Genomic DNA, 24,686 nt, shown 5'->3' with positions numbered 1-24,686 from the left:
ATATATTCAATTTGATATTCAAACAAAATAAGGCAAAAGATGAATGCATACATGAACAAAAACCATCGGAAACATGATTTAATACTTTAAAACAGTGCGTAGGTTTATGGTCTGCACAATGGAATGGCCGGGCGGCTGCCTGGAACTAGGGTTTGAGCTTTGAAGCGGACTATGTTTGGGGTTAAATAGGGTCCGCATCAGAGAGTCTCTTTAGGGTTTTTAATTCATCCTACTATGTTTATTTTTTATTAATATTTATTTAGGACCCCCTGAATTTTCACATATTTCAAATTACCTCTAATACGAATAATTTTGCAACAAACGGACTTTAAACTTTTACAAAAACTTGCAACGAACCACGCTTTTTATTAATAGCAGTTATACTTTTTTTTTTTTTTTTTTTTTTTTTTTTTTTTTCAAATTTTCTTTTTTCCACATACAAGACATTTATAATTCATATTCTATTTACTAACAGGCCAGTGTATGTCCAAGCCACTTGCCCCATGCCCGCCCACTACACATATGATAATTTTTTTTATTTTATATTTTATATGTATATAAATGGAATTTTTTATATAACGCCTCTAAAATTATTAATTTTTAAAATTATCTCTTATTTTTCTATTTTTTTTCCTAATTTACTCTTCAAATTCCTTAAAAAAGAGTTAAATTTTCCTTGTTAAATTAAATTTTAATTTTTTCCTTTTTAAGTTGTCCTTTTTCTTTTTTTCTTTTTTATTTTCCCTTCTACTACTTTAAATATATTTTTTTTCTTAACACTGTACCCCTAAACTAAAATCCTGCTTCGCTTAGGATGTAAAATATATTTCTTCTCACCATTATCATAGTGTTTGATTGATAGTCAGAAACGAATTGAAATCTATAAAATGACAATTTTAAAGATTCTCAAAAAAAAATAAAAAAAATAAAAAAAATAGAGATTTCTCCTAAGTAATTTTCTTTTTTCCACATACAACACACTTGCATAATTCATATTCCATGTACTAACGGCAGGTTACATAATTTTTGTTTTTTGACATACATTTTATATAAGTCTGACAGTTTATGATATTTTTTTGGCTAAATTTCACTCACTTACCTTGAAGTTTGTTAATATTTCATATGTACCGCTCTTATGTTTTAGAATACCACTTACCTCCCTCAAAGTTTTGGTTTATGTAATAAATTTCCCTAATCATTTTGACATTTTCTCCAAACAGGGCCAAGTTGATTTGAATATACTTACTTACACATACATATATATATATATATATATATATATATGTGTGTGTGTGTGTGTGTGTATGTTCTTTCTCTGGGTTGAAGCTCATACCTGTTGTCTCTAATAATACTTGCATACATCTTTCACTCAAGGAGGAGAACTCATACTATTTGAAGTTTTGAACTAATACTGTTCATTGGTGATTTAAAAAAAATTCGGAAAAAACTGATTAGGAAAAGTGTATTAAAGATCACTTACGATTGTAATAATTGAGGTAGAGAACGTCAAATATTTAATAGCATCTTATTGCTACAAATTGACAACCATTTTATTTGTCATTAAATGAGGAAATTAAAGTGCTTGAAAATCAATTCTTCCATCATAGGCTAACATGCTTTCCAATACATGTAGTTTTTGTTCTATAACAACAATGCAAAAAGGATACATACATTTGTAAAAGACGAGAAAATCCTAAAAAACTGCTAACTTGACTTCCAATAAAATCACCGTAAATTAGCAGTATGCAAGGTGCGTAAGAACATGCAAAAATTCCAACCCGAGGCATCATATACCTCATAAGGACGGATTTGTGCCTTTGTATCATCCATGCAACTTCTCGAGTCCCTGCAGGTTACTTTTCTCTGCTTCTCTGTCAACAAAATGTTTTTTGTTTTTTGTTTTTTTCCCTTCTGACACCCAAGCTTAGTAGCCTTGTGAATGTGGAAGCTGCTTTAACCATAGAGTGGCTTTGGTAGCAAACAGAAGCAAACCTTCCAAGTGTCTTCAGGTTGTGAAAGCAAAAACCTAGAAATTGATCAAAATACCAAATGAAGAAAATAGCACTCCTAGAATGAATTTTAAAGTAAAAGGTTAAAATGACTGAACTAACTTGAGCATGAGAATGAACCAAATTTCCTAACAGGATTGACAACTACTTCCACAACCCAAAATTCCTTTAATTGTTACGACACATACACATGAATTCCAAATGAAATTCCTCAGATAGAGCTAGCTCCATATCTACATCCTAACCTCGTAAGGTTATACACAGCCTGAGCAATCAGTAAGACTAAGACACCACTCAGAAAGAGCTAGAATTCCTTGTGTCAGACCTACAGCCAAGAGACAGTCTTAGGTTGACAGTTTCTATGGAATGTAGGCCCCCCAAAAGGTAACCGAAGCGTGCAAAGGTTACCTTAGTTGGTATGGAAGAACTGCCGCACAACAGGAAATCCTTCTCTATACTAGTTCTCAAATCATGTATCGAGAGAAAATAAATAAATAACAGAACAAATACAATTAAGTTGCTAACTTATGGGTAGATAAGTGAAAAACTTTTAAACACCCACATTGTAGTGAAGATATAGAGAGAGAGGACTGAGGACTACCATAGCAAGCTGAAATTTTATCACAAGAAGTTGGAATAATCCTTTATACCATACTGAAAATGCCCTACAAAAGTTTAATCTCAGCCATTTATCTGAATCTAATCTAAGGGCTATTGATTGTCTAACAAAAAACAAAAAAGGAAATATATATCACAAAAAAAAAAAAAAAAAAAAAAAAAATGAACAAGAGAAAACTGCCCCGCACTTACTTTGGTCACATAAACTCACTTAAAAGCACATTGCTTTTAAAATAGTTGTACAAGTTCAAAATACTTCAAAGTAGAACTAAAAAATGATTGAGAAACAGGGAAACACTAAACAATAAGGCTTGTCCCAAAAAAAAAAAAAAAAAACTGATCAATAAAAATCTGATTTAGACTCAAATAAGCAACTCAAAACACATGAAAGCCCCCATAAGTTGGCTATGTGCTGAGCCCCCCATAGTGGCTTCTTGGCCTGGTCTTTTGACTTTTGAGGGTGTTCAAATGCTTACAAAATTGAGATCAAATTGGACTTGTGAGTTTAAGCTTGCAATCAAATCAAAATCTAAAATAAGCAAAACAGCATAATACCTATAAGGGTGCATTATGTATATATCTCTTCTCATAGAACCCAGTCACTTGGTCAGCCACAGCCCACATGATGGCCTGGCCAGGTGGGATCCTCATTAGCCGGGGCAGCAGTCCCTTCCACAAGGCAAGCAACCCTTCCTCTGCATATATTGTTGTGATAGCATGGACCATGCCTTTGTACTTCAACTCGCCCGCAGATCGGCTCTGAGCCATCAGCCTTGTTTTTACAACATCAAAGGGGCCAGTGCACACCGGACCAACTGTTCCAGCAAGAAATCCAGATATCATAGACTGCCATGGTTGGAGGACTTTCCTGTCACCCTCTTGTTTCTTCCACAGGATCCTGTCAAAAGCATTCTTCGCTGTAAACATGGCAGCCTGGTTTGTCCCATTGCGCATGACGGTTGGGGCAGCCCCTGCCCAGAGCCCAAGGAGGCCTTCTTCACGGATGATCAAACGAGCACAGTGAACAGGTCCCTTGTATTTTAAAAGCTCGGGACTCAGTCCTTTTTGTTGCTGCAGCCTGATTTTTACCACCTGCACAATCAAAATTTGATTTAACTTCTAGTGATCCCCATTTTCTTGAATTTTACAAATAAAGAATGTATATGTGTGCAATTTTCCTAATCATTAGCATGTAGTAAAGTAATATCTCATCCCAATACAACTTTAGCAATATCCTTGCATCAGTGCAGAGACTTCACGGGAATGCTTTGGTTGTGGGCTATGAACATAGGAGAGACGTGTGTGTGAGTACCAACTAGGAAAAAAAAAAAAAAAACATAGGGTGCAGTTTTGTCAGGACACCTGATGTGCAGATGCCCCTCCTAGAGAGGTGTCTCCCAACCTTTTCAGTTTTAATTCTAATAAGGAACTTGTATTGCTTACTACCCCAGCTTTCTCAGGGAAGTGACATGTAGGATCCCAAGTTCTTTACAGCAGCATATGATTTTAGCTGGAAGCAGTTGATGAGTTTTTTGAGTTGTATTATGGTACTATTTGTGGTGTGGGTGTATGTGGGTTGTGTGTGTGGGTGGGGGAAAGAGAGGGAATTCTTAGATATGGAAGACTAGGTAATGGAAAGTTTGAGGTAAAATCTTACAATCTCACTTCAGGGTGCTTTGTGGAAAGTGGAAACAGTGAGGTTTCAATTGGAAGAACATGTGGTGAGCTAGGGTTCCAAGGTAGACTTCTTCATTGATGATTCGAGCCTTTCAGAGGTAGACTAGGTTTTTGTTGTTTTTTGTCTTATATAATATCCTGCTTTTTCATGGATTCCACTTCCTTGATATTTTTAGTGAATATATTGTACTTCTCTTTCTAGATCACTTGCAGTTTTGAAGATTAGATATCTTTCTATTCTACATATTATGATATATGATACCTCACAGTCCCATACCCATTTGGCATTGGTATGGGTTGTTCCATACACCAATTGTTTGATATCAACTGCAGCACTTTTTACAACCCTCCCAAACCCTTCGTAGCTGCAGGCAGTCTTCAGGTCCAGATATATCTCAAACATCTGTGTGCATGAAGAACAAACTGGCCGTCGCGTGCTACAATCAATCAGGTGCATTGATCCACGAAAAAGAAGAATTTATAAACGTGAACGAGAATAATACTCCATTCACATTCTCACACACAGCAAATAACTTCACAGTTGTTGGGTGTGATGACCCTGGTTTGATATATTCATCAGTGTTAGACAGGCCTGATATCAACAGTGGGTGTGTGTCCTCCAGTTCCAAAAATGGGGACATGCCTAGTGGGGAATGTACTGGAACTGGTTGTTGCCAAACCACCATATCATTCATGACCACATCAAGATCTCCTCTTTCAACCCTTGTGGCTACGCCTTCGTCGGTGAGCAAGACAGCTTCACGAGGAACGGTCTCTCAGACTTACCAGATAAAACTGGTGGAGGACAGGATCATTGATGGTGTTCCATTGGTGCTCTACTGGGTGATTGGGAATCATAGTTGCAACAAAGCCCAAAAATCCAACACCTTAGTCTGCCAACAGAATAGTCAATGTAATGATTCCAACACTAGTGGTGATGGAGGATACCGTTGCACCTGCAAAATCGGTTATGAGGGTAATCCTTATCTCAGTCCAGGATGCCAAGGTCTGTTTGTTGTCTATCAATCTTTTATCAAATAGAATTAACTTACAACAAAATGCAATCAGCTAGTACACTGGCTAGTCGTATATATTACAATGATATTAGTACTTAAAGTTGCAATATTTTTGACAGCCTTAAACTATTGTAATAGTTGGTTATTGTTCCAACTGGATATAATTTGTTATATGGAGCAAATATACTTTGCTTTGCCCATATAACAAAGTCAAGTATTGATTACCCTTTGTATATATACCTCAACTTTTACTTATCAAAAAAAATATATATATACCTCAACTTCATATAGTATCAAAGGTTTTTTCCAGGCTTGATTTGCTTCATACACAAATGGTTTGGATAGTTTTTTTTTGTAAAAATGTGTCCGTTAACTGTTATAGAGAACACATTATTATATTTAGTGTTTATAAAGCATGGATTATTAATTTATTATAACTACTGTCTGTGAAAAATCAGATTGATGAAAATCTTTGATGGATAGAGTACTAGGGTTATTGGTTGTAATCACCATGGTCCATTTGAACATGATACATCTTAGGTATGCGATTAAGAAGATTGCATCATAGGGTTGAGGGGTTATGGTACCGTTTACAAAGGTGTTTTAGCTTACCAACGTGTAGTTGCGATTAAGAAGTCTCGAACAATGGATAAGCAATTCATCAATGAGTTCGTCATTCACAAATTAACCATAGAAATGTGGTGAAGCTCTTGGGATGTTGTTTGGAAACTGAAGTAACTCAACTGGTTTATGAATATGTCTCTAGTCGTATCTTCAGCAATATCATCAACAAAAGTGAAATGTCTTGGTTATCTTGGGACAATTGTTTAAGAATAGGCGTGGAAACTGCTAGTGCACTTGCATATCTTCACTCGGCAGCTTCAGTGCCCATCATTAACAGGGATGTTAACTCGACCAACATACAATTAGATGAAAACTACACTGCAAAAATATCAAATTTGGTGCGTTGAGGTTGGTACCATTGGATCAAACTCAAGTAACTACGCTAGTTCAAGGGAAGGGACGTTGGGGTATCTATATCCTGAATACTTCCATATGTGTCAATTAACTGAAAAAAGTGATGTTTACAACTTTGGAGTGGTTCTTGCAGCACTCATAACTCGACAAAACCCTGTATGTGTACAGAGAGAACCTAAGTAGAAAGAAATTTGGCTACATATTTCACTAAGCCCATGAAGCAAAACCGTCTTTTCCAAATTCTTGAGCCTCAAGTGCGAAGGGAAGGGACTTCAGAGCAGCTTCAAACAGTTGCTGAGCTTGTGAAGAAATGTCTTAACTTGGCAGGTGAAGAGAGGCCTATAATGAAGGATGTGGCAATGGAGCTAGAAGGTTTAAGGAAACTCACTAAACATCCATGGGTTCATCACCAAAGCGATGAAGATGATGTGGGCTTAATTAGTGAAGAATCAGACCCAAACACAGGGCCATAGGCCCATATACTAATTATATGGGGACTGCGCTGAACAAAACAGTTTAGATAGCCGTCTAATAGCACCTCCCGTTGATATATAATTAGGTCACTTGTAATAACGTCACGGAGTTCTTGTACTTTCACCTCTACTTTTTTTTTTTTTTTTTCTCAATCTTCTGTCATTCCTATGCTACAATTTTTCATGTTTGTACATGGACTTTCTATATAAAAATGATCTAATAATATTGTTTTCTTGCACAAGTCAATGTTCCATATAAGTAGAAAAGCTCAAAATTTGTCAGTTAACACTCGCTTTGAGCTTTCCATTAATGGCTTTCAACTGATGTATACAAACAGAAGAGATGACCTCCTATCATGTAAAAAAAAATTCATGGGATTGAATTACTTTAATGTTGCATTTGGGAGCACCAAATCGGCACTTTGGATTTGGGATTGGAGGAAATTTAGTTTTTTTTTTTATAAGTAAAAATATCATAGAAAGCGCTCAAAGAGGGAACGCATCCCAAAAGAACAACATAAGGCCAAAAAAGGGACTTTAAGCCTTCAAAGAGACCAAGAAAACAACAATATCCTCTAAAGATCTATAATCTCTACTGAAAACCCAACAAAAAAGAGTGGAAACAATAGAGAACTTAAGAAAAGAAATAGGCCTCTCCTTGCCATCAAAATATATCCTATTCCTCTCCAGCCAGATGCACCACCACACACAAAGAGGCGTAGCCCTCCAAGCATCATGAATATGGTCCCCCACAGAACACCCTCTCCAAGCCTCAACCAGCCTTCTAGAGGAATGAGGCATGACCCAATGGATCCCAAACAAGCCAAGCATCAAGTCCCAACAATCCTTGGCCATGGTGCAATGCAAAAGAAGATGATCCACTGTCTTCTCATCCCGAAGACACATATAGCACCGATTGACCACCACCTAATTTCTCCTTCTCAAATTGACCTAGGTTAAAATCTTACCCAAAACAGTGGTCCAAGCAAAGAAAGCCACCTTAAGAGGAGCCTTAGAGCGCCAAACAGACTTCCATGGGAAAGTCCCTCCAGGTTTCACTATAAGACACCTGAAAAAGGAACGAACATCAAAGCGACCTTGCGAGTTGGAAGCCCAAATCCAACAATCAGAGTCTCTAGCCATGACACCCTACCGATACAGCCGAGTGGCATCCTCAACCTCCCAATCCTGTAAAAGACGCCTGAATCGAACATCACAAACCAATCTCCCGCTATCAAAATGATAACAGTCGACCACCCTGTCCTGTCTATCCGTAGCAATCTTGAAGAGCCGTGGGAAAGCGAGAGCAAGAAAAAGATCCCCACACCAAACATTCTCCCAAAAACTGATCCTTCTACCATTCCTGAGTCTAAAACGAACATGAATGGAAAAATCAGCCTAGCCCTTCCGAATACACTTCCAGACCCCCACACCCCTCAGACCACGCACCTCAAGAGAGCACCACCCTCCTATGCATTCCCCATATCTACTCACAACGACCCTCCGCCAAAGCCAATGTCTTTCCACCCTAAACCTCCACAGCCATTTCCCAAGGAGAGCTTTATTGAAAGGCACCAATCTTCGAAGACCCAACCCTCAATTACGAATCCGCCTGCAGACTTGCTCCCACCGAACCAGGTGATACTTAAACTCCCCCCTCTTCTTGGAAAGATACTGCTTCTTCCATCCCGCCAGCCTCCTCTCAAACCTATCCACAACTGGATCCTAAACCCCCACACACCTCGAAGGAGCTCCCAGGGGCAGCCCTAAATAAGAGATATGGAAAGGGCCAGTACAACATCCAAGAATGTCAGCAAACACAGCGATTTACCTCCCCAACCGACACCAACACACTCTTGCCAATATTCACCTTAAGGCCGGAAACAACTTGGAACCAGATCAAAACACATCTCAAATACTTAAGCTCCGTATCACAAAGCACAAGCATATCATCTGCAAACACCAAGTGAGAGATCTCCAACTGACTAGCGGCATCCCTACCCAGCCAGAACCCTCTCTCAGAAAACCCAACCCTCCTTATCAACCAACTGAGGGCCTCCATCATAAGGAGAAACAAGAAAGGGGAAAGCGGATCTCCCTGCCTCAGGCCACTCGAGCTAGAGAAAAAACCCGTCGGAACTCCATTCACTAGAATAGAGAAACGAGCACTAGAAATGCAAAAATGAATCAATTTCCTCCACCGCACACCAAACCCTATCCTCTCCATCAGGTAGAGAAGGAAACTCCAACTCACGTGGTCATACGCCTTCTCAATATCCAACTTACACAAAACGCCCGGTTCCCCACTACGCAATCTGGAGTCCACACACTCGCTAGCAATGAAAACTAAATCCAAAATCTGACGGCCTCCTACAAAGGCATTTTGAGAGTCAGAAATCACCCCATCCAACATTTTCCTCAGCCTAAAAGCAAGGACTTGGCAATCAGCTTGTAAATGCACCCCACCAAAGTAATGGGGTGAAAGTCCCGAACAACCCCCCCCCCCCCCCCCCCCCCCCTCCCGGGAATAAGGGCAATGAAGGTGACATTCAAGCTCTTCTCAAAAGACCCTTAGGCGTGGAAAGCATGAAAAGTACCCATCACCTTCCTTTTAGCCACCTCCCAGCACTCCAAAAGGAATCTCGTGGTGAACCCATCTGGACCTAAGGCTTTATCCCCGTTACAGCTCTTCAAAGCAACCAAAACTTCCTCTTCAGAAAAAGGCTCCTCCAGTCCCAAGAACTCCTCACTAGAGATAGAGTTAAACTGAAACCCCTCAAGCAAAGGTCTCCACCCCGCCAACTCTGTGAACAACTTCACATAGTACTCAGCAATACCTTTGCAGACATCCTCCTCCTTGAACAAAATCTCCCCTTCCACCCGAATCCTCCCAATATGATTGCCCCTTCTATGGGCATTGGCCAATTTGTGGGCATTGGCCAATCTGTGGAAAAACTTCGTGTTCTTGTCGCCCTCCTTAAGCCATAAAGCTCGAGATTTTTGCCTCCACGAAATATCCTCCAAAACAGCAATCTCAGCAAACTCCGCCTGACACTCCACCCTTCTGGCCTTCAAGGAATCCACCAGGACCTCCTGACCCTCCATCCGGTCAATCTTCGCAATCTCAGAAAAGACCCGATTCTTCCTCCAAACAAGATTCCCGAAGACCTCTTTGTTCTAAATCTTGAGACTTTCCTTCAAAAGGCGCAAGTTTCCTGCGAGTATATGACTTGGGGTACCAACCACCCCAAACCCATCCCACCAGAGTCAAACACAATCCAGAATGCGTTCAACACAAAGCCACATATTTTCAAATCTGAAAGGAGATAGCCGCCTACGCAAACTGAAGACCTCTTGGAAGAAATTTAGTTCAAAATTTTAACTAAATTTCTTTCAATTCCAAATCCAAACTGCTGATTCGGTGCTTCCAAAAATAAGGTAAACATCCTCAAAATATTGAGATGTCTGGATTTAATTTCTAACAAGTACGTGTTGAAGTCTTCCAATAACTAGAACAAAATCTTTGAACAAAAACACCAAACGAATATTGTATTTTTTTTTTTTTTTTTTTGCAACTAACATTGTATTGAAAAGAAAAGAATTGTCAAGATAGTTATAGAGTTTGAAATTTGAGCAGATTCACTTCTTGAAACTTTTCAAACTCCAGTATGTGTTGAAGTCTTCCAATAACTAGAACAGAATCTTTGTACAAAAACACAAACTAATATTGTATTTTTTTTTCTTTTTGGCAACTAACATTGTATTGAAAAGAAAAGAATTGTCGAGTTAGTTGTAGAGTTTGAAATGTGAGCAGATTCACTTCTTGAAACTTTTCAAACTCCAGTCAGAGCATCTGGGTGATCTGGACCAAGTGTTATCTCCTAATGTCTGCTTATTGTGTATTTAAGACCCTAAATCCACTCTCATTTGTTCTTTATTTTCTAGACTCATATCCAAAATTTATGTGGTTTATCCTTCCAGATGATTGATCATCTTTGCTGATTTTTGGCTACTAACAAGCTATGCCTTAGTAATTGTGGGAGGAAAGAAATGATTGCATATGTGGGGTTCTTCCTGCCCTGTTTCAGACTTTCAGTGATCCAGAACTCAATCATCAACATTGTTCTACGTAGGCTACTGTCATGCAAAGTCAAAACATTAGAACAATTAATGATCTTATTGCATGAACCCGATGATTGAAAGAAAATTTATTAAGTGAAGGTCTTACCAGAATCATCATTTAAAAAATAATATCAAATATAAAAAATGGAAATAGAAAAGAAATAAGAAAATAGAAAACCCAAAAAGAAAAAATTGAATACAAGAACTTCATGACCTTGTTACAAGTGAATTATCTATCAGCAGGGGCTATTTGTATTAGGCATCAAATGACTATCCAAACTATATTGTCCAAATGATTCCCTATAATCAGTACTATAAAGGCTCATTTGCACTGTGTACAGATCTGGTTCTTGACTCACTAAGCCCACATTCTCTTCATGGCTTTGTTGATGAACCCATGGATGTCTAGTGATCCTCAAAGCCTCTAGTTCCATTGCCACTTCCCTCGTGATAGGCCTTTCTTCACTAGTCATGTTAAGGCATTTCTTCACAAGCTCAGCAACCAATTGAAGCTGCTCCAATGTCCCTTTTCTTACAACTCGAGCCTCAAGAAATTGGAACAATCGGTTCTGCTTCATCGGCAGAATGAAATATGTGGCTAAATTTCTTTCTTCTTGGGTTCTCTCCATGCTTAACAGTTTTTTTCCAGTCAATAATTCCGGAATAATCACTCCAAAACTATAAACGTGGGATTTTTTTTTTTTTTTTTTTTCCTGTCAACTGGCTTTTATGAAAGTATTGAGGATCTAAATATCCCAATGTCCCTTGAACTAGTGTAGTCACTTGAGTTTGGTCCAATGGAACCAACCTCGACGCGCCAAAGTCTGATGTTTTTGTAGTGTAATGTTCATAACTTCATATAATAATATGTTGGCAGACTTGACAATTTGTGGATGATTGGCATTGAAGTTGCTGAGTGAAGACATGTAAGGGCACCCACCGGTTCCACAACTATTCTTAAACGTTTGTCCCTAGATATTGAGATTCCACCTTTGCTATGGATATGGTCGAAGAGGGTACCACTAGCGACATATTCACAAACCAATTGAGGGACGTCGGTCTCCAAACAACATCCCAAGAGTTTTACCACATTTTCATTGATGAACAACTCAATTTGGCTCTTATCCATTATTCGTGACTTCTTGATTGCAACCACGTGTTGATCTACAATATCACCTTTGTAAATTGTACCATAATCACCTCGGCCTAAGATGCGATCATCACTTAGTTGTTGGTGACTTTTTCTAACTCTTGTGCAATAAGTTTAGAGCAGCATATGATTGTAGCTAAAAGCAGTTGATAAGTCTTTTGAGCTGTATTATTAGGGTACTTATTTGTGGAGAGAGAGAGAGAGAGAGAGAGCTAATTCTTAGACATGCAAGACTAAGTAATGAAAAGTTAGAGGTAAAATCTTGCATTCTCACTACAGGGTGCTTTGTGGAAATAAACACTGAGGTACCAATTGGAAGAGCATGTGGTGACCTAGGGTGCCTTCCAAAGTAGACTTCTTGATAGATGATTCAAAATTTTCAGAGGGAGCCTAGGTTTTTGTTGTTTTTTGTCTCACATATATATCTTACTTGTTCATGGATTGCACTTCCTTGGTATTTTTAGTAAATATACTGTACTTCACCCAAAAAAAAAAAAAAAAAAATCTAAATTTGTTGCAATCTTGCAGATTAGATATCTTTCTATTCTACATATTATGATATATGATACTGGAGCCGTAAGAGCAATCATCTCTCTCTCTCTCTTTTTATTTTATTTTATATAGTCAATCTGATGTAACTTCGTTCCACTTCTCTTGGTGGATCTCTCCACTAAAAGGAGGTAATGCTTAAAAATTTAGATTCTGATAAATTTTCGTTTAATAGGGGACAACTTAGGGAAAAAGTGTATCATATTGCACCTCCCAATCTTATAAAATCCCTTAATTCAGAATGTTGCTTCTTATAAACAAAGCATATTGAAAACAAAAACCATAGCAAATGCACATCAAAATTCAAATTTGTTAGAAGCTGTCCCGTCAGGCTCAGCAACTACAAATGGGAAAACTATAATGCAGGGATAAACAATGACAAAATGTATCAATTCTAAATCACAATTTATATATGCGCTGACCTCAAAAGGCGTGACAATAACAAGAGCTTCAAGAACACCCGCTCCGAAACCGGAAAGAACCCTCCCATAGTTACTGATCTTCCCTGTCTGCGAGTCCTTGAACATTCCCTGAAACACCGCATTCGATCCCATTCGAAGCGTATATTTCAGAGTCAAGTGCGTCGCAAACGGTGTCAGACCCTTCCAAAGAGCCCGCACCCCTTCGGTGCGCACCACGGTGGTGCCGCAGTGGATAATTCCCTTGTAGGAACCGGACCGGTCGAGCTGTAACCGGGTTTTTATGACGTCGATCGGCTGTAGACAACAGGCTTCCACTACCCCTCCGATTGAGCCCGAGATTGCTTTCATGTACGGTGGAATTGAAGTCTTGTGGAGATGATTTGGGTTCTCATTTTTCTCGGCCATTGATGATTTGGGACCCAATTTGTGAAGTTAGAGCTGTTCTTGATTTGGGTACTGGGGTGGAAGGAGAAGAAGGAGAGGACGGCGTTGATTTTTTTTTTTTTTTTTGGTGGGGTGCTGGTTCTTCTCCTTCTCCTGCTCCTCCTCGAACCGTTACAGCGAGGAAATGGAGACGGAGGTGTTAAAATGCGAATCGTCTTTTGGGGAAAAGTTCTCTGCACGCGAAAATTCTGCACTTGTTACGCTTGGGCATTTTTTTTTTTTTTAATCAAATATTAAAACAAACCAACCTACACGAAGTAAGTCCTCTAATGTGATTAGGCTTCTATTGAATTGTTGTTTAAAACTATTCAAAATAATATGTTAATGACTAGTTTAAGAATGATAAATAGTTAACAACATATTTAAAATGAAAAGAAAAATGAGAAAATTTTGAAAAGAAAAAAAATTAAAGTTTGACTCAAAAAGGAAAATTTTAGAAAATAAAAATTTTAGGAGAGTATTATATAAATTTAGTATATGTTTAATAGTACAGACTAGGGCTACTTGCCCCCCAACATACACTGGCTCTGCCATGGTGAATATATGTTTCATGAATATAGATTTGTATAATATCATACAAGGTTATGAATTTAAATTTTTAAACACATATTCGTAGTCATAAACTTGTATATGTTCATAAACGAGTCGATTTGAATACGTTGAACCCATATACGTAAGCCCGAGCCTAAGCAGTCACTTAGGGTCTTCAATTTGGTTAAAAAAATTTATATTACTAGGGCCTCTCAAAATTTTGGATTTCATATTCGTCTAGGGCCTCAAAAAATAATAATTTTTGTAGGATTGATTTGTTTCATACGTAAATGTTTCGGATTTTTTTTTTTTTGGTGTGTGTGTGTTAAAAATGTTCATTTTTTTGTATTAAAGAATAGATTATTATATTTAGTGTTTGTAAAGCATGGATTATTATAACTAGTGTTTGTGAAAAAAGTTAAATAGGGTTGTTATGGTATTACTATTCAATGAAATGAATTCCATGAGTGTTGTATTTTAAATTAAACGTGTTACATGCAAAAAGAGTAATTGCAAGAATCCATTAGACTTATATTTTGGAGCATGTCAGTACTTAACTATAAAAATATTTTGGATGGTGTTTTTTTTTGGTTAAAAATGCGTTGGTTTTTTGTATTAAAGAATAGATTATTGTATTTGGTGTTTGTAAAGCATGGATTATTATAACTAGTGTTTGTGAAAAAAGTCAAATAGAGTTGTAATGATATTACTTTTCAATGTTGTGAATTACACCAGTGCTATATTTAAATTAAACGTGTTACATGCAAAAAGAGTAGTTGCAAGATGCCCCATTACTCATTAGCCTATATCTTGGAGCACGTCAGTCCTTAACCATAAAAATACTGGATATTACCCTTTGAGGACACCGGAAAATACTTTGGCTGTGCGTGGGAGTCACAATTACTGTAAATTATCCCTATTTATTAATTTATTATAAAGTTTATAAAATATCATAGGTATAAAATGCCTATAATACCCTCATGTACTTAACTTGTTTTCCCCAAAACCACGATCTGAATATTACAACAGTTGGTAGAGAGAGACACTTCGATCGTGGGTGAGACAATTTGTGAGGCCATTGTCCCGATAGCAACTTGCTTCCCTCGCCGCCCAATTTCCAGAGATTCTCCATTTCAAGCAAAACATTCAAGCCCCCAATGGCCACTCTCACCATTGCCCCAAATGTTGGGCTCTCCGAAACTTTCAACAGATTGAGAAAAAAAAAGAAGGCAAAGTTAGTTTTTCTTATTGCTCCTCGTTTTCATTTTATTTGAATTTTTCAAAATTTGCGAGATTGTAGTTTGTGGTGCCAAATGGGTTTTTGGTTCCTTTGTAATTTATAAATTGGGTTTGCTTCTTTAGCTCGATTAGGAATTGGGTTTTCTAGTATAGTTTATTGTGTGCGATTGATGAGAGATTTGAGGTTTTTCTTTAGTGGGTATGAAATATAAATTACTTTTACCCTTTTTTTAAGGTGCAATTATTGGTTTGCTAGAGCCAACCCCGCTTCTATTTCTTATGTATATAAATACTGTTGATTTTGATTTATCATATATATTACAACAACTTTTTTTGCTGTTTTGTTTCCAATCTTAGAAATTAAAGTTTCATTGGACTTGGTGTTGGACTTCTATAGTTCGATTTTGTACTATTTTATTTCTCTACATAACCGCGCATGTTATTGCCAACCCACTCGGATTCCGATCAAATCCTATTCTTTGACAGGTCTATCTGCGGGACTATCATCAGTATACATCCTTACTTTTGGAATAGCTTGAGTTGTATAATGCGAATTCATCATTTTCGTGGTGACTAGTTCTATTTGGTTTGGCTTAACGGTCAAGTCGTTCGATGCGAGAGAATGCAAATTCCATTTCCAAACGGGAGGAAGGTAGTCTCAGAGAATATGTCCTTTTCGCCCAAGCCTATAAACTTAACACCTGAGCATATGGCATCGATGCTGTGCTGCTGTAAGTAAGTAATTCATTCTTGACTCGATCTTTAGCTTGATCTCCACCTTCTAATTAACCCATGCTACCGGATTGCATTGTTGATAATTTCTTCTTGGGTTTCTTGGTATTTAGATGTTTGATAATTTTGATTGGTTCAAATGTTTTTATTAATTTTTTACTATTGCAGAGAGACTCGAATCAATGCAGAGAGACTTGAATAAATGAATTATTAATCCAAAATATATGTTTTATTTACATAAGTAAATGAGAAAAAGGTTTTGATAATGAACTGCAACAAAAACAGTTTTTGCAAGCTCATAAATTATCAATAAACAGTTCAAATATATATTAGGCATATGAACGACATATATATACTCACCTGAAATATATATATATATATAAACATATATAAATATATAATAAAGGCAAAAGTGCAAATGGCTTCAAAACTCACCTGCTGCCTGTCTGGAGAGAGCAGCTTCAGTTGCAGAGAGGAGAAATATGAAAGTTGAAGTGAATTCACATTTCACAACAAATGGGTTCTTATAGGGAATGGGGGGTACAACGTTCATATGGCATTTTTGCCATTAAATGCAAAAATGAAGTCACATGACTCTTTTGATTGCCAGAAAGTACACTCCGGTGAACTCTAAGGGGGTAATATGCAACATTTTTTTGGTTCAGGGACTGAGATGCTCCAAAATATAGTACAAGGGGGCATCATGTCGAACAGTACATCGAAGAGGATCTTCATCTACTTGGTTGACCAGCCCAAGGAAGCCACAAATTGCATGCAGAGTCAAGGTCAGTCAACCCCTCTAATTGGAATATAGTACCGAATCAATCATGGACCTTATTAAGAAATGATGGTATGTGTTGTACCAAATACTGTCAACATTAAAATGAGATGGCTCCAATTCCATGATATTTTTCTTATTTTTATTTTTTCAGTTTAATGAATCTTTCACTCATTTAATGGGAAATTTAGATTTTACATGTGTGTATATATATATATATATATATGACATTTGAGCAAATATCCTGCAGCTTATATGTAGAGTCTTGGAGATGGCGAATACACACCATCTTTTATGTCCATCCTCAAACATGCTTCTTCACGTGTTCTTGTTCTGTCTGTCGTGGCTTCTGATGTGTTGACACAGACCCTACCCAAGGGGAATACAACCACTGCTGCCACCTCCTCTTTCATGGTCACTGAGCCGGGCTGCCAACGTCAATGTGGCAACCTCACAGTCCCATGCCCATTTGGCATCGGTGTGGGTTATTCCACAAACTCATGGTTTGATATCAACTGCAGCACTTTTTACGACCCATTCAAAACCTTTGTAGGTGGCATTCTTTAGGTCCTAGATATATCTGACATACGTGCATCAAGAACCACTCACACACTGCAAATAAGTTCACAATTGTTGGGTGTGATGACTCTGGTTTGATATCAGGGTTAGAATGCCCTAATTTCACCAGTGGGTGTGTTTCGTCCTGTTCCAGAAATGGGGACGTACCTAGTGGAGATTGTTCTGGCATTGGTTGTTGCCAAACCACCATACCAAAGGGTATAAAGTGGTGGTACTTTTTTCTTGATTCCTTTGATAACCGCACCAATGTCTCATGTTTCAACCCTTGTGGCTACACCTTCGTCGGTGACCAAGACTGCTTCACGTTCCACGGTCTCTCTGAATTACCAGATAGAACTTTCGTGGACCAGATCATGTATAGTGTTCCATTGGTGCTCGACTGGGTGATTAGGAATCAGAGTTGCAATGAAGCCCAAAAATAGTCAATGTAATGATTCAGGGACAGTGATTATGGAGGATATTGTTGCAGCTGCAAAATTTGGTTACGAGGGTGATCCTTGTATTGACTATTCTGTTGGCAGACCAAGGTGTTGGATTTTTGGGCTTCATTGCAACTTTGATTCCCAATCACCCAGTCGAGCCCCAATGGAACACTATCCATGATCCTGTTCTCGAAAGTTTTATCTGATAAGTCTGAGAAACTGTGGAACTTGAAGCAGTCTTGGTCACCGACAAAGGCATAGGTACAATGGTTGAAGGAGGAGACACTAGTGTATCCATCAAGGCTACTAAGAAAAAGGTACCAACCTTTGGTATAGTGGTATGGAAACAACCAATTCCAGTACATTCCCCACTAGGTATGTCACCATTTTTGGAACAGGAGGACCACACCGCTGGAATCAGGCCCTTTTGACCATATTGAATATATTGAACCAGAGTCTTCACACCCAGTAACTGTGAACTTATTTGCAGTGTGTGGAGTACTGTATATGTGTATGAATTCACCTGATTGATTGAAGCACTTGACGGCCAATTTGTTCTTGACGCGAACAAATGTTTGAGATATATCAAGGACCTGAAAACTGCTTGCAGCTATGAAGGATTTGTGAGGGTTGTAAGAAGTGCTTCCGAGGATATCAAGCAATGGGTCTATTCAACAACCCTCACTGATGCCAAATGGGTAAGGGACTGTGAGGTTCCCACATTGACTTTGGCAGCCCGGCTTGGTCACCATGAAAGAGGTGGTGGTGCTGCTTGTATTTCCCTTGGGTAGGGCCTGTGTCAACACCAGAAGCCATGACAGTCAGAACAAGAACATGTGAAGAAGCATGACATAAATGATGCTGTGTATTCGCCATCTCCAAGACCACTACTTATAAGATATTTACTCGCAATTCATATAAATGGAAAAAGACTTATCCTCCCATAAAGGTGGGGAGATTAGTCAAAATCATGGAGTAGAGCCCATCTCATTTTAATGGTGACAGTAATGGTACCTTCATTTATTAACAAGGTGCATGCATGATTGACTATAATATAATGACTAACCCTTATCCTATCTATAACTTAGAGAAAGGCTACAATACCCTGGGTCACATACTATGTGGTATTCCCCGATCAATGCAATGGCTATCTAGCAACCACAGATACTTTCCTAGAGTAGTTGTGGCTGTATTGAATACGTATTTGACACTCTGGATACGTGTTTGATACGGCTAAGATACAACATAATACAGTTAAGAGTCTGATATGGTTGGAATACAGCTGGATACTTCTAATATACATCGGGATATTTTGAAATAGGGCTAGACAAAATCATAAATATATTTATAAAAAATAAGTCTAATTGTAATAATAAGAGTGTGTATTTTTTTTTTTTTTTTTTGTCTTTTGTCTTAATCTAATTGCCTCTTTATTTATGAACATATCGGTGATTACATTTACATTCATAATATTATGGAAAACTAATAAAAATTTATTATTTTATTAATGTATCTTGCCATACTGTTTTTTTTTTTTTGGGTGGAGATTTATCGTATCAACCGTATCCGTGCTTCATAGAACGCAATTATTTTAAGAATGAATATTGATGTAATATTTGTGCCACACATTTATTTTCATGATACAACAAAATGCAACACTTTAATTATATTGAAATACTATAATAGCTTAACTTTTAAGATACAATACTTATACATTGAAATGGTATTATCGATATAATGAGGTTGCCTATTACAATACAAAACTTTGTATTGAAGAAGGTTTGAGTGCATGAAAGGTGAACGGAGTATTATCTAACTCCACATCTATAATTTCTTCATTTTGGTGGATCAAGGCACCTGATTGATTGCAGCACGAGACCGCCAGTTTGTTCATATGGATATGTGTGTGTTATGCATATAAATAAAGGCACACATTTATAGAAGCATCACAACAATAACACACATACATATGGGACAAGTGTTTAAGAGTAGGTGTGGAAGCTGCACTTGCATGTCGCTACTCGAAGGTGCACTTGCATATCTCTACTCGAGGTTGGTGCCATTGGATCAAACCCAAGTAACTACACCAGTTCAAGGGACATTGGGGTATCTAGATCCTGCATACTTTCATACGGGTCAATTGACTGAAAAAAAGTTATGTTTACAGCTTTGGAGTGGTTCTCACTGAATTCTCTAGTGGATAGAAACCTTTGTGTACAGAGAGAACCCAAGAAAGAAATATGGCCATATGTTTTGTTAGGTCCATCAAGCAAAACTGTCCGTTCCAAATTCTTGAGCCTCGAGTGGTAAGGGAATGGACTTCAGAGCACTTTCAAATGTTTGCTGAGCTTGTGAATAAATGCTTGAACTTGACAGGCGAAGAGAGGCCTGCAATGAAGGAGGTGGCAATGGAGCTAGAAGGTTTAAGGAAATTTGTTGAACATCCATGGGTTCATAACCAAAGCCATGAAGATGTTGTGGGCTTAATTGGTGAAGCATCAGACCTATAAACAGTGCCAATAAGCCCATATACTAATTATGGGGGGACTCCACTGAACAAATATAGTTTAGATCGCCATTTGATTGCTGCTATAGATAGCCCTCCGTTGATATATATAATTAGGCCACTTGTAATAATGTCATGATACCTAATTAGCATAAGTGACAAAAGAAATAAATTATGCTAATTATTTTCGAGTTCATATGGTTTGCATAGTGATATTGTACAAACTGTACAGTAGTTCATATCTTCATGTTTCATGGCAGCGAATAGAATGTGTAAATTGTTGCGTAACCATTATAGACACATGAATGCTAGACTCGTGTCATTGTTAACCTGTACTGGTGTTTCATAAAAATGAAGACTATGCAAACCATTTGAACTTGAAAATAATTAACCTTCAATCCTATTAGCATTCAAGGCTTAGAAAGGGACCAATACTCAAATGATGTGAACATGACTCAGAACCTATAACTTGATCAACAAAAGATATTTTCTCGAAGTTCTTATATCAGCCATTTTTAGTGATGGAGCCAAAAATTATTGTCCTTTTTAACGTTTTTGGAATATTCGTCAATGGAGGACTTTGAGCAATTGATTCAGTGGTTCGTTGATCAATCTTTCCATATGCATGAACAAGAAATTATGCGGAATGCTGAAAGTTGTTTTTCTCTACCATCTGGCAGACTTGGTGGTGCAGGAATGAAGCTCCCCATAAAGGAGTTTCCTCGCATGTTGATCAGTATGCTAAGCAGACAGATTATCTGGTATGTATTGGACTCGTTGGGCCTCCAGCTTCAAGACCTGGTGGTTAATGGTTATGGTTCAGGTCTGAGTTTCTGTGGAGAGTTGCTTGTGTTTTTCTGGTCTCAATCGTTTTCTTTGTTTCATTCGTATTGGCTTATTATGCTCACTGCATATGTTTTGTTGTTGTTTGGTTGTGTAATGTCTCCTTACTATGTGGTATTGTTCTGTGTAGATGTTATGATCATCTGGCTGTAAGTTTTGTTTTTTGTTGAATAGGAATTTTCGTTTTAGCTAGACAATTGGTATGGCATGGGTCCTATTAACAGCGAAATTAGTCATAGCTTGAGTCATGTACAACTCCAATATTAGGTGATGGTAGCATTTTATATTATGGAAAAGAGATTATTATTAACAGTTGTGGAGTATTTCTGAAGTGCTATGCTAAATATATATGGGTCTTAAAGTTTGGAAAGTTACTTCTCTCTAAAGTGGTGGAGTATCTATATATTTCTTAAAAATTGTTTATCATTTCAGATTGTCTATCATGGCTACAACAATTTGTATTAAGAGGATTGCTAGCTACAGTTGCGCTATAGAAGGATAGTCGCCCGCCTTATTGGTTGAAAAATCAATCATAAAAGGTATAATTAATATTTCTTTCCTACTTTAATGGAACTTTAAAACTTAACATTTTATGACCAAATTAGCCTTTAAAATTCTAACCTCTTTATTTTCTTTGGGCGTTTGTATATATACATACATGTATAAAACCTTCATTATTTATCTTTTTGTACATTTGTCTTTATATGTGTGTGTGTGTGAATCTTTAGTTTTCATCGTTATTAAGTTTTAATTGAAGTAATATTATGAGATTGAGTTTTAATTGAATTAAAATTATAGAATTTGAGTTTTAGTTAACTTGTAAAAGAAAAATAAGAATGGTTTCATAATTCATACATGATATGGTTAACCATATATGTTTAGGATAATGTTTAGCTCCTAAACATCACATTTAATAATAAAATAATTCATACTTAAAAACACTATATACATTTATTCAATGATTGATCCGAGAAAGTAAAGAAAGATGTAGATTGTTTTATTACTAAAGGTAACGTGTTATTTTGTAATTGGACCACATATGGGTGAGTAACTTCACCCTATTCATCAGTGAGTAGCTAAGCATTGTCCGTGTGTTTATATATATATATATAAACAAAGAAAAGGAAAAGAACTGAAAAAAGAAAGGAAATAATCTATTCACACGAGTTTTGGTCATAAAAAAAACTACTAAAAAAAATAATAATAATAATGAAGGAAGATTAGAAAAAACAAATGAAAGAAGGAAGATTATTCCTATGGTAGGAGGGGAAAATGTTAAGTTATAAAAGTTAATTTGGTCATAAAATGTTAAGTTTTAAAGTTTAATGAAAATAAAAAAGATGCATTAATTATATCTTTTATGATTGGTTTTCAACCAATAAGAGGCGCGACTGTCTTTCTACAATCGCATATTAGACTGTAGCTCCTCCTTGTATTAATAGACTAAAAGGTTGAATTCTTCTAATCATTTTGCAATATCATGCCACAAAGGTAATAAGTGGCCACTATATAATTGAGTGTTGAGTGGTTTATATTATTATTATTTATTTCTATATTGAACATCAAAGTTGAACGATTCATGCAACTTTTTGAAAGTTTAAATTCAATTCTACTTGTCGAAATTTAGAAAGGTTTATATTTTCTAATCATTTTGCAATATCATGCTGCAAAGATGGTAATAAGTGGCCAATTTGTGGCCACTGTAAATTGAGTGGTTTAAATTTAATTTCATTTTGATTGAAAAAAAAAAAATCAAAGGTGATCAGTTGAAGCAACATTTAAGGACTCGTACGTTTTGTAACAACTCAAGTTGTTGAAGGTAAATTAATAATGTACGACAGCCCCATGAAGTTGTTGAAGGTAAATTAATGTATGACAGCCACATCAATGTACTGAAATAATTGAGAGCAGTTCATGGTGAAGGACCAGGTACTCTCAACGTGTCCGGTCATTAGATGAATTGTGAAACTTCTCTCAATCAGTTGAATAAACCTTCATGTGATTACATTTTTCAATAAATTACTAAGTGGACTACGAGGCAAGGTAGGAAACACGAATCTTCTTTAATACCAAGTTTTGTATTGTAATAAGCCAACGTCATTACATTCAGAATTATATTTTGAAAGTAAAGTTATTATAAATTTTATGTTACAATATTGCATTCTTAGTATAATACACTAATATTTACTGTAATTCTTAAAATAATAGTATTTTTTGAAACACGAAATGCAGTCACGATATAATATCTTACATCAAATCTCTAAAACATAAAATACATAATATATATATATATATATATATATATATATATATATATATTTGATGTGTTTTTCATAACATCATGAATGTAAATGTAATCACTAATATGCTGATAAACAAAGAGGCAATTAGATGAAAAACACAAAAGTACAAAAAAAAATCCCAACCATAGAACATGAATGACCGAGATTCTTGCTTAGACATTGAATCTCCATTATTCCTCTCCCTTTTTCTTTCTTATTCACTTTCACAATCAATTTTTGTTTTATTTTGTTTTAAATAATAAACTTTTTATTATTACAATTAGACTCTCAGTATTTTATAAAATATTTATATTTATAATTTTGTCCAGTCGAACTCCAAAACTATCCCGCGCGTTATAGAAGTATTCATCCGAATCCCAATCATACCCCTGCTTCCTAGCGTTGCTTCAGACTCACAGCTGTTTTAACTTTTAAGTACTATTTTAGAAGTATTTTTCTAAAGAATAAAAGTTGAATTAATTTTGCTATTAAAAGCTGGATGTACTTGTAGGAACAAATTTAACAACATTGTTCACAACACTCAAAAATCCTTTAATCAGAACACTCAAAAATCAATACACTTAAAAATCAATACACTTACATGAATATGAACAATATAAAGCTAGCTATTTCCCAGAAATTAATAACAATGTGATCAAAGCCGCACTACTGAATTTGTTTGATTTTCATATTAAAGATGAGAGAAGTTGAGAGACTGACGAAATATGGACCGCATTATTTTCTTTGAAAAAAAAAATGGTGAATTGACTTGGAAAATCAAAAAGTAGTGTGAAACTTTATTGGTTGCTTTTTTAAAGAGGCATTAATTTCATTCAAGGAAAACAACAAAGAAATTTCTGCCTTGCGCAATGGCAGGGGCTAGGAAACCTCATCATGGTAAAACTGAAATTTAGAAATTTTAGGGTTGAGTCTTCAGTCAGCTCGAGTTAGTGACCCCACATTTTTTGGTCTTGCCCAGCTAAAAAACACCACTTAAAAGGTAAATAAAACAACATTGTTATGGATGATCAAGCAATATAAAGAAAATATGTCAAATCTGAAATACCTACCTATCAAATTGAGACTGGAAGCCGAAGATTTGTCAGATCTGAGAAGACAGAGACCGATCCAACTGATTCACTGAATCAGAGACGAGTCGGCGCCGCGAGAATTGCGAGTGTGATCTAAGAAGATCGTAGAGACTTCTGAGTTCTGAAAAGATAGAGAGTAGAGACCAGTTGAGACTTGAGATAGTGAGAGCACTGAGAGGGCCGAGAGGTGCTGAGAGGAGAGGACTGAGGAGGGGAGGCGGAGTT

The 24,686-nt window shown here is 36.8% G+C and overlaps 1 protein-coding gene and 1 long non-coding RNA gene across 2 annotated transcripts; one reads left to right on the top strand and one right to left on the bottom strand.

Annotated features, from left to right (window-relative positions):
- Positions 1 to 1,463: 1,463 nt before the first annotated feature.
- On the bottom strand, positions 1,464 to 13,649 carry LOC132313324 (mitochondrial succinate-fumarate transporter 1). The gene is made up of 3 exons (XM_059812038.1): positions 13,015 to 13,649; positions 3,183 to 3,719; positions 1,464 to 2,026 (listed from the first exon to the last, which is right to left on the bottom strand). The coding sequence occupies exons 1-2, from the start codon at positions 13,417 to 13,419 to the stop codon at positions 3,183 to 3,185; spliced, it is 942 nt and encodes a 313-aa protein (XP_059668021.1). The 5' UTR covers positions 13,420 to 13,649; the 3' UTR covers positions 1,464 to 2,026.
- A 1,365-nt stretch (positions 13,650 to 15,014) lies between these two features.
- Positions 15,015 to 23,176, top strand: LOC132313323 (uncharacterized). Its single transcript, XR_009483412.1, has 4 exons — positions 15,015 to 15,223; positions 15,715 to 15,963; positions 16,626 to 16,745; positions 20,926 to 23,176. It is a non-coding gene; the product is annotated as an uncharacterized LOC132313323 (long non-coding RNA).
- Positions 23,177 to 24,686: the final 1,510 nt, after the last annotated feature.

Source organism: Cornus florida, unplaced genomic scaffold (genome assembly GCF_030987335.1).
Source record: "Cornus florida cultivar Cherokee Brave unplaced genomic scaffold, ASM3098733v1 CherokeeBrave_3.0.0_Hap2_Chr06, whole genome shotgun sequence".
Classification (NCBI taxonomy): Eukaryota; Viridiplantae; Streptophyta; class Magnoliopsida; order Cornales; family Cornaceae; genus Cornus; species Cornus florida.
Note: the sequence above shows the minus strand (reverse complement) of the source record. Positions and strands in the feature narration are given on the sequence as shown.

Excerpts from the sequence above, each read along its gene's own strand:
- LOC132313324 (XM_059812038.1), bottom strand. The coding sequence starts at position 13,419 with ATGGCCGAGAAAAATGAGAACCCAAATCATCTCCACAAGACTTCAATT. Across the intron at positions 3,720-13,014 it reads TTATTGTCACGCCTTTTGAG|GTGGTAAAAATCAGGCTGCA; the intron begins GTCAGCGCATAT and ends TTGATTGTGCAG.